At 40.5% G+C, this 11134-nt stretch overlaps 1 protein-coding gene across 1 annotated transcript in view; it reads left to right on the top strand.

The window, feature by feature from the left end:
- Nucleotides 1–3351: 3351 nt before the first annotated feature.
- The window catches only part of LOC141835637 (uncharacterized), an 11275-nt gene continuing 3492 nt past the window's right edge, over nucleotides 3352–11134 (top strand). The window contains exons 1-2 of the mRNA XM_074723013.1: nucleotides 3352–3462; nucleotides 4078–4212. Of these exons, the coding sequence (XP_074579114.1) occupies nucleotides 3352–3462; nucleotides 4078–4212 (246 nt within the window). The remainder of the gene's footprint in view (nucleotides 3463–4077; nucleotides 4213–11134) is intronic.

Below are 11134 nucleotides of genomic sequence, written 5' to 3'. Positions count from 1 at the left end.
GGATTTTTACCGGAGGCAAAACTATAAGTTTTAAGATAGAAGATTATACAAAAAAAGCGAAGCATCTCGTTGATTCAAGAAGCCCAACGGGGAGTACAAAATTTCTTCAAGTGGATTACATTACACTACCCCCTCCTCTCCGACTCGGGCAACTCAAACCCAGACCTTATCTATATCTAGGAAATCTAAAGATGTGCTAGGAGGGAACAACCCCGCCTGGCACACCTGCTTCAACGCTCCCTCGTAGCCATGCTGCAGCATCCTTGCAGTCTTCTCTTGGAATTGCTCCGTGTATTCTTCTGACTGCAACCATGCTTCCTTGACGGCTTGTGCTTGGCTGACTTCTCCCTCCTTGTATGCCTCCAGGTCGGCCCGAGCCTCTGTCAGCAAGCTCTCGAGGACCCTCTGCCCTTCAGTCGCGCCCTCCACTTGCTTCTTCAGGACGACCGAGTCCTCGAGAATTCGAGACATTTCCCTGTCCCGCTGGGACAGTTGGTCTCGGGCCTGTTGCAGTTCTTCTTGCTCCTTGGCCTGAATAGCCGCCAAGTCCTGCTCTAAGGCCTCCACCTTTTTCTGCGTCCCCAGCAATTCCGCTCTATAGTGGTCGGCTTCCTGTTTGCTCCGGGTCGCTTCGGCTCGAGCCTCACCCAGCTCTTGGATCAAACCTGACTCCCGCGCCTACAGATCAGCTACGATCTTCTCCATTGTGTGAAACTTTCGATAAAGGAGCGACATTCGGTAATGAAGTTCCAAGTGCTCAGTCCAGACTTGTATTGAAAAGATTAGCCAGGCATAAACGGGGAATATTAGCAAAAAACAAGCTTACCGTCAACAGATTGCCGTTGTTACTGCTGGTAAGCTCGGTCATGCTTATCATGTCGAAGGCGTTAGCTCCGCGGATGGATCGAATCTTCTCCATCATGCTCAGCTCCGCGGATGGATCGGATCTTCTCCATCACGCTCAGTACCTCCTCCACGGTGAAGGGAGCGTCCGATCGATCTACGGGCATTCTTCCCGACTCTGTGCTCGACCTCGGTATTGAAGAGGAAGGGGCAGGAATCCCGCCCCCAGAGCTAGTCCTCTCTGACCCCTCCACAGCAGGAGTCGGAATCGGGGCTTCATCTTTGCGCCCCAACAGCCCCTTCGGGGACTGAAACCGTTTCCATCTCACCCGGCTCGGCCACCGGGTCCGTCTCCTCCTCATCTAGATGAACGACTTCGGCTGCTTCTAGCCGCGTCGTCTGCTCCGACTCGGTTGGAAGAGACATCATCCCCGCCTCTAGAGCACTCGGAGTCAGCTGATAGGCTTTGGAGGCGCGTGACTTCTTCAGCCGTCTCTCTCCTTTGCTGGGGGATCGAGAGCGGCGATGTTTCTTCTTGGACCGGGAGGATGAAGACTTCGTGGGCCGGCTTCCCTCGCCAGCAGGAAGTTGTGGTTCTTTCGATTCCTCCTCTTGGACGACTTGTTTCCCCTGAGTGGAGGTCTCGGGCTCGACAGGCTCCGCTTTAGTGCCTTCTGCTCCTTGGGACTCCGAGGAATGGGTTCCTTCGGGCTCAAGGGCTTCAGCGGAAGCAGTTGGAGTGATCATCGCTTCGAGTGATGCTCGGTTCCACTTCAGGAATTTGTTTACTGAAGCGTCCATCCAGAGGTCGTCTGCAAGTAACAAAGAAAATTTCAGTTAGTTCTTACAAAAGCCCGAGTGATATTAATTCTTACCGAGTGGTTGCGGTAGCTTCGTCTCTATCGGACTCAGACACCCTCTATACAGTAGCCCTTCCTCACCCACCAGCTTACCGACGTCGAACTTGAGACCCTTCAGTAGCTTGGACGCTTCCATAAAGGCCGAGTCCTTCTTGTATGACTTCAAAGGTGGCAGACTCATGAGCTCATGCTGCCACTCGATCGGGAACTCGGCTGGTGTCGGGAAGCGAATAAAGAAAAACTTTGACTTCCACCCCTTGTGAGAAGTCGGGTATTTGTCTAAGAAATTGAACTCTGGCTTGGAGTTAAAGAAGAAAACGTCGTCCTCCTTCTTCTTCGGATAAAAGAAGAAGTGGAAGACGGCTGGACTCAAAGGGATTCGGTACATCCTAAAGACGAGAGCGACTCCGTAGAGGAGTTGGAAGGAGTTGTGTGCTAGTTGATTGAGAGGAATGTCGAAGTAGGCGGAGATCTCTCGGAAGAATTCGGGAATTGGGAATCGGAGCCCACCTTCCAATTGACTTTGGAAAAAAGCCATATAGCCGGACGGGGGAAGGTGTGGTCGTTGATAAGGTTTAGGAACCTTAATCTTGTGGTTGCAAGGTATCTCATACTTCAACCTAATGTCTGACCTAGACTCACGGGTGAAGGAAGACTCGATGGACTCATACCAGTGACCTACGGACTCGTCAGACGCCATTCCTAAGCTCTACTCTGATCTCTACAAACGAGAATGAAGAAGACAGAAGGCTGGGACTTACTTAAGGCACAGAAACGAAGAAGATGGGGAGACGGGGGCACTGGAGCTGGAAGCGAGAAGGCAGAAGCAGCAATGTAGACGTCGAAGAAGATGGACAATCGCGCAGGCGCTTCACACCTGCCTCATCGCCCCCCTCTTATCCAATACCCTAGCTGTTTTTGGCCGTCCGATTGGGCGGTGAAAAAAGGGCGGGATCTGTTGACAGTCGTCTGATGAGTTTGATTTCCCAGGAAGATTTTCTCCATCCCGGTTATGATTCACTTGTCCCGTCGGATATCACACCTCATTAATGTCCTTCCCGGAGACATCAACCATGCCGTACGTGCGAATGCCGCCTTGCCGTGCCAATGGCTCAATGATGCTTATATCACACGTAACCCAAGGTTGACTCGTCATCCGTTTTTGAAATGCCAAGTGTCACGGCAAATCTCTCATTCCGACTTTGATATGACTCGGACTTGGGCATGAATCGTTCTAGTCAGTCCGACTCCCGCTTTTTTCGACTAGACTAGTAGGGAGACTTGTGTTATGGGTGTGAGGAGCAAGCCCCATGGGATCCAGTCCGGGTTTAAACTTAGTCGATGACTCAGTGCCCTGCCTGACTCCCGAGTAGGCCCATAGTGGTCAACTCAAGGGTCAGCCCGAGTCCGTTCTCGATTTGCTACCCCTTTCTCCGAGAGCCGAGTCCCTCTCATCATCGAACTTTACTCGAATCAAGAACTCGGGGCCGACACCTTGGTATCCGAAGTGTTGTCCCGAGCCGAATCGTTACCCGAATCGGCTCCTTATCCGAGTCCTCTCATCAAATAATTCCTCTTACAAACCCGAAGGATCTCAATCGACTCGGCGCCTTCGTCCGCATTCGGATTCGATTAGGGTTCATGTCGGATGGCCTTCACGGTGCTCTGCCCTATCACTCCCATCATTTCTTCTGACAGTCCCATACCCCTTAATTATGATCGCCGCCCTGACACCCACGTGCGAAATGACCCTATAATCGTATGTCAACGATGGGACTTTCATTCTGATCATTCCATATCTTTCTGACAAGATGGTAAGTAACGACGGGACAGCTGCCTTAATTAAGATGGGATGTGACTTTCTTCTCTCACATATATAAAGACCACTCCTCTCTGTGATCAGGTACGCGCACACACGCGAGCACACACCCAAGCCACTTTTCCTCTTCCTCTGCTCACTCTTCTTCTTCTTCTCCCTTCTCCCTTGGCTGACTTAAGCATCAGAGTAGTCGCGCCAGGGCACCCCCTGGCTTTCCTTCTCACGATCGTTGTGGTTGCAGGTATCAGAGGCTAGGCGATCCTCCTTCGTCCGACCTTGCTTCACTCTGGTTCGGAGGTTCAGTCGGTGACACGTCCAGGAGTGGATCTTGACAGGAACAACCTATTTGCCATGCTCTAGCCAAAAGAAGATCACAGTGGCCAATGGATCCACTATCACTATTGCAGGCCAGGGTGATGTTTATATATATGATAATCTCACTCTAAAAAATGTTCTTCTTGTCCCAAACTCCTTACCAATTTAGACTCTATCAAAAGGCTCACTAAAGATTCTAATTGTACTGTGATCTTCTACTCATCTCATTGTATATTTCAGGAACTGGGTACAAAGAGGAAGATTGGACATGCTAGTGAAAGATGTCTTTACTATGTAGAAGAAAATAGTGGAAGTACTAGAGTTGCAAGTTCCTTTCCTTTATCCTCTTTGTCCACCATTTCCAAGAAAGATAAAGTTTGACTTTATCATGTTTAGGTCATCCATCAATTCATGTTCTTAAGTTTATGTTCCTGTCCTTGGTTAACAAGTCTTTGTTAAAGAATTTTCATTGTATTGATTGTGAGCTTGCTAAACCCAAGTGCTCTTCCTTTCCAATCAATAATACAAAGGCATTTGTTCCTTTTTCACTTATTCACCGTGACATTTGGGGACCCTCCGTACCTAACATTTTTGGGGCAAGATGGTTTCTCTTTCATTGATGATTGTACTCGAGTGACTTGGATATACCTAATGAAAAATAAATCTGATGTAAGCATTATCTTCCAGAATTTCTATCGCATGGTCAAAACTCAATTTGATGTTGGAATCAAAAGAATTCGTTCAGATAATGCGAGGGAGTAATTCAATCAAACACTCACTCCTTTCAAAAACAAGGAATCGTTCATGAATCCTCGTGTGTTCACACCCCTCAACAAAATGGGGTAGTTGAACGGAAGAATGACCATCTTTTTGCTATCACAAGAGCATCCTTATTTCATAAAAATGTCCTAAATATTTTTGGGGAGAAGCTGTTCTTACATCAACTTATCTCATAAATCGACTCCCAACAAAAGATCCTTGAGCTTAAAAGTCCTTTGGAAATTCTCACTAAATTCTTCCCTAGCTTCACTATTTTAAACAATCAGATCCCTCGGATCTTTGGCAGTGTTGCCTTTGTCTATATTCATCTGCATAATAGGGGAAAACTTGATCCAAGAGCTGTTAAATGTGTATTCATTGACTATACTTCCACTCAAAAGGGGTATAAATGTTTCCATTCCCCAACTAATTTTTTTTGTATTTGCTGATGTTACCTTCGATGAAGCAGCACTCTATTTTCCTAATTCCTATTTTCAGGGGGAGAATTTGAGTAAAGATAGAGCAAAAGATTAATTTCTTCTTGAGTTTCCAAGTCAATCTAGTTCTGCCATTATGGAACCATCATCTATTGTCATTGATTTCAATCCTACCCATCTTTCCAACTCACATGAAATGATCAAGGAATAAGGTATTCAAGACACCACTACATCTCCACTTCCAAAGGCTGAAGCTCAACATTTTCACTAAGGATGTTCAATCATCACCTGCTTGAGCAATAGTTCAACCACCTAACCATCATGTTCAAACTCCTAAGATTATTATGAACTCAATTGAAGAAGCAGCTCCAACCCTTGAGGAATTAAATCATGACACCACAAAGCCAAATGACTGAGATACCTATAACACTAAGAAAGGGAGTTGAGCCTGCACCAAACATCCTTTGCATTAATTCTTGTCTTATTAGAACTTATCCCAGAATCATCGAGCCTTACCAATTTACATTCTATTCCCATTCCAAAAAACTTAACTGAAACATTAGGGAACAAGAAGTGGGAAAATGCCATGAAAGTGGAGATGGAAAATAAAACTTGGGAATTGGTTAAGATGCCAAAAGGGAAGAAATTGGATTGCAGATGGGTGTTCACAGTTAAATACAAATTAGATGGTTCATTGGAAAGATATAAAGTGCATTTGGTTGCAAAAGGATATACCCAAACCTATGGCATAGATTAATGGAAATATTTGCTCCAGTTGCAAAAATGAATACAGTTCGAGTACTTTTGTCATTGGTTGCTAACTTTGGATAGAACTTGTCACGCCCTGGGGGTGTCATTCTTGCACACTGAGAGATATCCCACTCGGTGACAATATAATAAAAAAAACCCAAAAGAACCATCTATGCAGCAGTTTGATGTAAAACATGCTTCTTTATATGGTGATCTCGAGGAGGAAATTTATATGGAAATCCCCCAAGGATTTAAATCAGAAGTTGAGATGGTTTGCAAATTAAACAAGGCTTGTATGGACTCAAGCAATCCCCAAGGGCTTGGTTTGGAAGATTTACAAAAGCTTAATGGTCGCGGAGGGTTATAAGCAATGCCAAGGGGATCATACAGTGTTTGTGCGACATTCAAATTCAGGGGAGTAACTGCATTGCTGGTTTATGTGGATGATATTGTAGCAACTGGGAATGATGTTGAAGAAATGTAAAGATTAAGGCAATGCTTAGAAAAAGAATTTGATATTAAGAAGCTTGGCAGATTAAAATATTTATTGGGAATTGAAGTGGCTCATTCAAAGCAAGGAATTTTTATATCACAACAAAAATATGCTTTAGATTTGTTGAATGAAATTGGAATGCTAGGGTGTAAGCCAGTTGATACACCAAAAGCTAACCATGAATTATGTGATGCCCTTCAAGGTATAGTTGTCGATAAGAATTCCTATCAAAGACTTGTAGGAAGATTGATATATTTGTCACACACAAGACCTGATATAGCTTTTGCTATAAACGTGGTCAGCCAGTTTATGCACAATCCAAGAGAGATGCACCTCAAAGCTGTTTATAGAATTCTGCACTATTTGAAAGGAACAGTTGGAAGAGGAATTTTGTTTAAGAAAGCAAGAAACATAAACATAACACTAGAAGCCTATACAGATGCTGATTATGTGGGTTCTCTAGTTGATAGAAGATCAACCTCGGGTTATTGTATATTTCTTGGCGACAATCTTGTAACATGGAGGAGTAAAAAACAAAGTGTAGTGGCAAGACCAAGTGCAGAATCTGAATTCAGATCAATGGCACTGGGAATATGTGAACTGTTGTGGTTAAAAATAGTTTTAGATGATTAAAGAGTAAAGTGGGATGGTCCTATGAGATTTTATTGCGATAACAAGTCAGCTATTAGCATTGCACATAACCCCGTGCAACATGATTGAACGGAACACATTGAAGTGGATAGACACTTCATAAAGGAGAAGCTAAATAACGAGATAATTTGCACACCATTTATCTCAACCAAAGACTAGTTGGCAGGTAGATATTCTTTCAAAAGGACAATCGGGTATATCTTTCCAACGTATGATTATCAAGCTTGGAATGGAAGATACACCTGCTTGAGGGGGAGTGTTGAGATTTGGATATATATTTGGAAAGATCTTATCACCGATTTCATGGGATTGGATGAATTGTAATCCCTAATCTGCAGGGATTAAGATCTTATCACTGATTTCATAGGATTGGATGAATTGTAATCCCTAATCTGCAGGGATTAAATTTCTAACCAGATTATATGCTTGATTAGAGTAGTTTTCCTTATTTTTTAGTTGACATACATGTATATAAATTATAAACAGTGTATATTCTGTGAATGAAGATAAGAAAGTTTTATCTTTATTTTCCCACATGAATCTCTGTTTTCTTTTCTCTTGTTGTGTTTGTCTTCGTCTTTCAGACGACTGGAGTTTGCTTCATGAAATTTTCATCTATATAATATCTGAAATCTTCTCTGACAGATCCATTGTTGTTTCTGCTGTGGAGTAAGCTCCCATGACAGTTGTATTGTTAAGAGCCTATGATATTGTTTTCTGTTCACCAACTCTGCTATATTTTTAGATCAATATTTTAATGTCTTATTTCAGTTTTTTTTTTTGTTTTCTTTAGCTATGCCTTTCTTTGTTCATCCTCTAAGGTTCATATGCTTTCATGAAATGAATTTTTATTATGAAATGAATTTTTATTTTTAAATCTTCTGGGATATTAGACCTCATCTGCATCTAGCTTTAGTCAATTGGATTAAGTTCCTAAGAATATGGGATGCAGTTTCCATAGCTTCTGGATACTTGTTTCAACTATTAGACATACAGGACAGAATTTATCTGTAGGTAATCCAGAATTTCAGCTTGAGGATTTTAATCTGCCTGGAATCATGAAGTTAGGGCACCATCCTAATTTTTAAATGTGGACTGTTTTTTTTTTTTTTTTGCTTAGACTTGAAATATATCTTGATTGTTCCATCTTCAGTATTGAAAAATCAGTGTAATTGTTGTTCCAATTGTCTAACAATTGGAAATCCAGAGGCCAGGTCTGAAATCTGCATCAATCTTTAGTATTGAAATTTGGTCTTTGGGGACTAGATCAGTTCCGCTAATATTCTTTTCATTTTATCATACAACAATATTTATAGCACATTTCAACTAATTTGTGGAACACATTAACATAATTTATATTGCGTACTGGTTCTTTCACTTTAATATACTATATATTCTTTTTAGCTGGTCTTTCCTACTGTTGTGATTGATTTTAAATATAAGGATCTTTTGGTCATGAACTATGTTTACAACAGATTCTTTTTAGCTGGTCTTTCCTACTGTTGTGATTGATTTTAAATATAAGGACCCATTGGCATGAACTATTTTACAATGGAGAGTACAAATGCTTAATTGATAACAATGGAATTGGATCATTGGAGTTGCATGACTTTATGACTGTCTTGGGCACAACATACTTGCTCTGATGAGCGTAAAATTAATCCTATCTTCTATGCTTCTATGATATAATTTTCTTATAAACCATCTCTCAAATATTTTTGATAATTTATCACTTTATATTCAGCTAAGGATATCCACCTAATTTAATATGCTTGCATATTCTACAAACTAATCTTAAAGAGAGAGCACCTTATTTTATCTAATTGTGGCAAAAAGAATTAGAAACATTTGATAGTTTAGAACTTTATGATAAGTTAGTTTTATGGTAAATAAAAATGGAGAGTGATATTTATTGGATTCCTGATGCTATAGGAAATGTAGACTTAGATAATATTTAGATGCATAAAAGATGAAAAACCAATTTTTTTTGTTGATGATAATGCAATTAAGGAAAGATGAAAACATTTTTTTTTAGAAACTACGCAATGAGCTCTCCATAGTAAAGTTGGATTTAGAGACTGAAAAGATGATATAGGTAAATTGAGGGATTAAAATCTGGTGCTGAGCTAAGCTCTTTGGCCGACAGGAGAAAGTATTGTTTGTGTTGGTATCATTGTCAGAGGTGTGTTAGAGGAGGAGGGCCTTGGTGCTAGGGGAAGAGGAAGAAGAGTAGGAGCTAATATTGGTGTTTGCAGATGTGTTGGAGAAGTGGGCCTAGGTGTTAGGGGAAGAGGAAGAAGAGTAGGAGAAGGGGTGCTAGTGTTGGAGGAAGAGGAAGAAGAGTAAGAGTCGGTATTTGTATCCTACTCTTCTTGAGCTAATGTCGGAGGACAAAATTAAGGTTACGAGGATTCGTAACCCACTCTTCTTGAAAGAAGACAAAGGAGCTTGTGTGTCGGGAGAAGATGTGAGTTTGGTGCAAAGGAACGACAAAAGAAGATGAAGGAGCGAGATTGCATGTGAGATCTAAGGAGATGGGAAATGAAATTGCATGTAGATGAGATTGACACAATTATTTATTTGAAGTAGCCACATCAAAGATCTCACATGTTGATTCATAGGTGGAACAAAAATTTCACTCATGCCAACTGGCACAACTTGAGATTTTAAACAATGGGTCAATTTGCTGATAACGTATAGATAAAATGAAATTAAAAATGATCAAAAGTATTATTCTAGTTATAATATCAAGATATTCATTTCCCTAGAACTCTAGAAAGAGATGTAGAATAAGAGATGAAACATATATCTTGAAAAATCAATTTAGTTTCATATATTGAAGCGTGGTTTAAATATTTCGTTCCGCACGATACGGTGGAAACATTTCATTCTGCCCGTCGATCGAAATTGACTCCAGCACGTCCGAGGTATTGCGGCCGCCATGGAGGTGTCGAACAGGCCTCAGCGGAGGGCCGCAGACTTGTTGACCGAGCCTCGCGGTCGCGTGACGCGGAATAGGAAGGAGGAAGTCGCAAGGAACAAGAAGAGGAAGTTGCGCGGAATAGGATATGGAAGTCATTGGCGGAATAAGGAGGAAGTCATGTGAAACAAGAAGAAGAAGTCGCTAGTGGTGCGGAAGGAGGAAAGTTTTTAATTAAATTACTTAGGTTAATAATTTCAATCAACTTCTAGCTATAGTTGAGATAATTTAAATAAGTTTAATTAAACCCTAATAAAATTATCCTATTAATTTAATATATATTTTAAAATTTTTATTTTATTTATTATTTTTTGTATTTTATATTTTTAAATATTTAGATTAATTTTTTTAGTTAATATATTTTATATTTAAAAAATACTAAAACCGTATCAGCACGGTACAATATGGTACCGAAATCGTATCATTCCGGTCTAGACTGAAACCTCGACACATTTCGAGATTTTTAACCATGTATTGAAGTTCATCCTAGATCTTGCTTATTTAATAACACAACTAAGTAACATGAATTTTTATAGAAGAAATGAAGATTTTATATTATATTGATGTGATAAAGGATATCAAAAGTATTATTCTAGTTATAAGATCAAGAAATTCATTTCCCTAAGAAGTCTAGAAAGAGACATAGAATATGAGATTGAACAAATATCTTGAAAAATCAATTTAGTTTCAATATTGAAGTTCATCATAGATGTTGCTTATTTAATAACACAGCTAACTAACATGAATTTTTAGAGAAGAAATGAAGATTTTGTATTATATTGATGTGATAATGGATATCTACAATGTTGCAGTTATTGTGTCAAATTTAATGAGATTGTGACAAGTGACTTTCTTATTGGTTTACATCAATTTAAGTCTCTATCTTTTTACTATAGATGTACTCTCCAATCATAATCAAGATAAACCTCATTTGCAAACAATTGTGCTAATTCATGAGTGGAAATACATTAAATTTGAAGTTTGAATTGGGGGGAAAACAGACTTCATAAACTAAATGCTTCAAGGGAACTAGAACTGAAATTGGATATGCGAAATGTAGTTTTGTTTAAGTTTTAAGTCTTGTAACTTTAATTTTGTGCCAGGCTAGTCCCGGTTCAAAATGAGAGTTGATGTCATGCTAGTCATGTCTAGATTTATGTCAATTCCTAACAACATAAATTATGACAATTGGTAGGGAGTCCTATGCCAGATCTCAATAGAGCTAAA

The sequence above is a fragment of the Curcuma longa genome, chromosome 10, assembly GCF_044706935.1.
Source record: "Curcuma longa cultivar G26 ecotype Majalengka, Jawa Barat chromosome 10, ITB_CL_G26_1.1, whole genome shotgun sequence".
Taxonomy (NCBI): Eukaryota; Viridiplantae; Streptophyta; class Magnoliopsida; order Zingiberales; family Zingiberaceae; genus Curcuma; species Curcuma longa.
The sequence above is the reverse complement of the archived record's forward strand: the minus strand, read 5'-3'. Positions and strand labels throughout refer to the sequence as shown.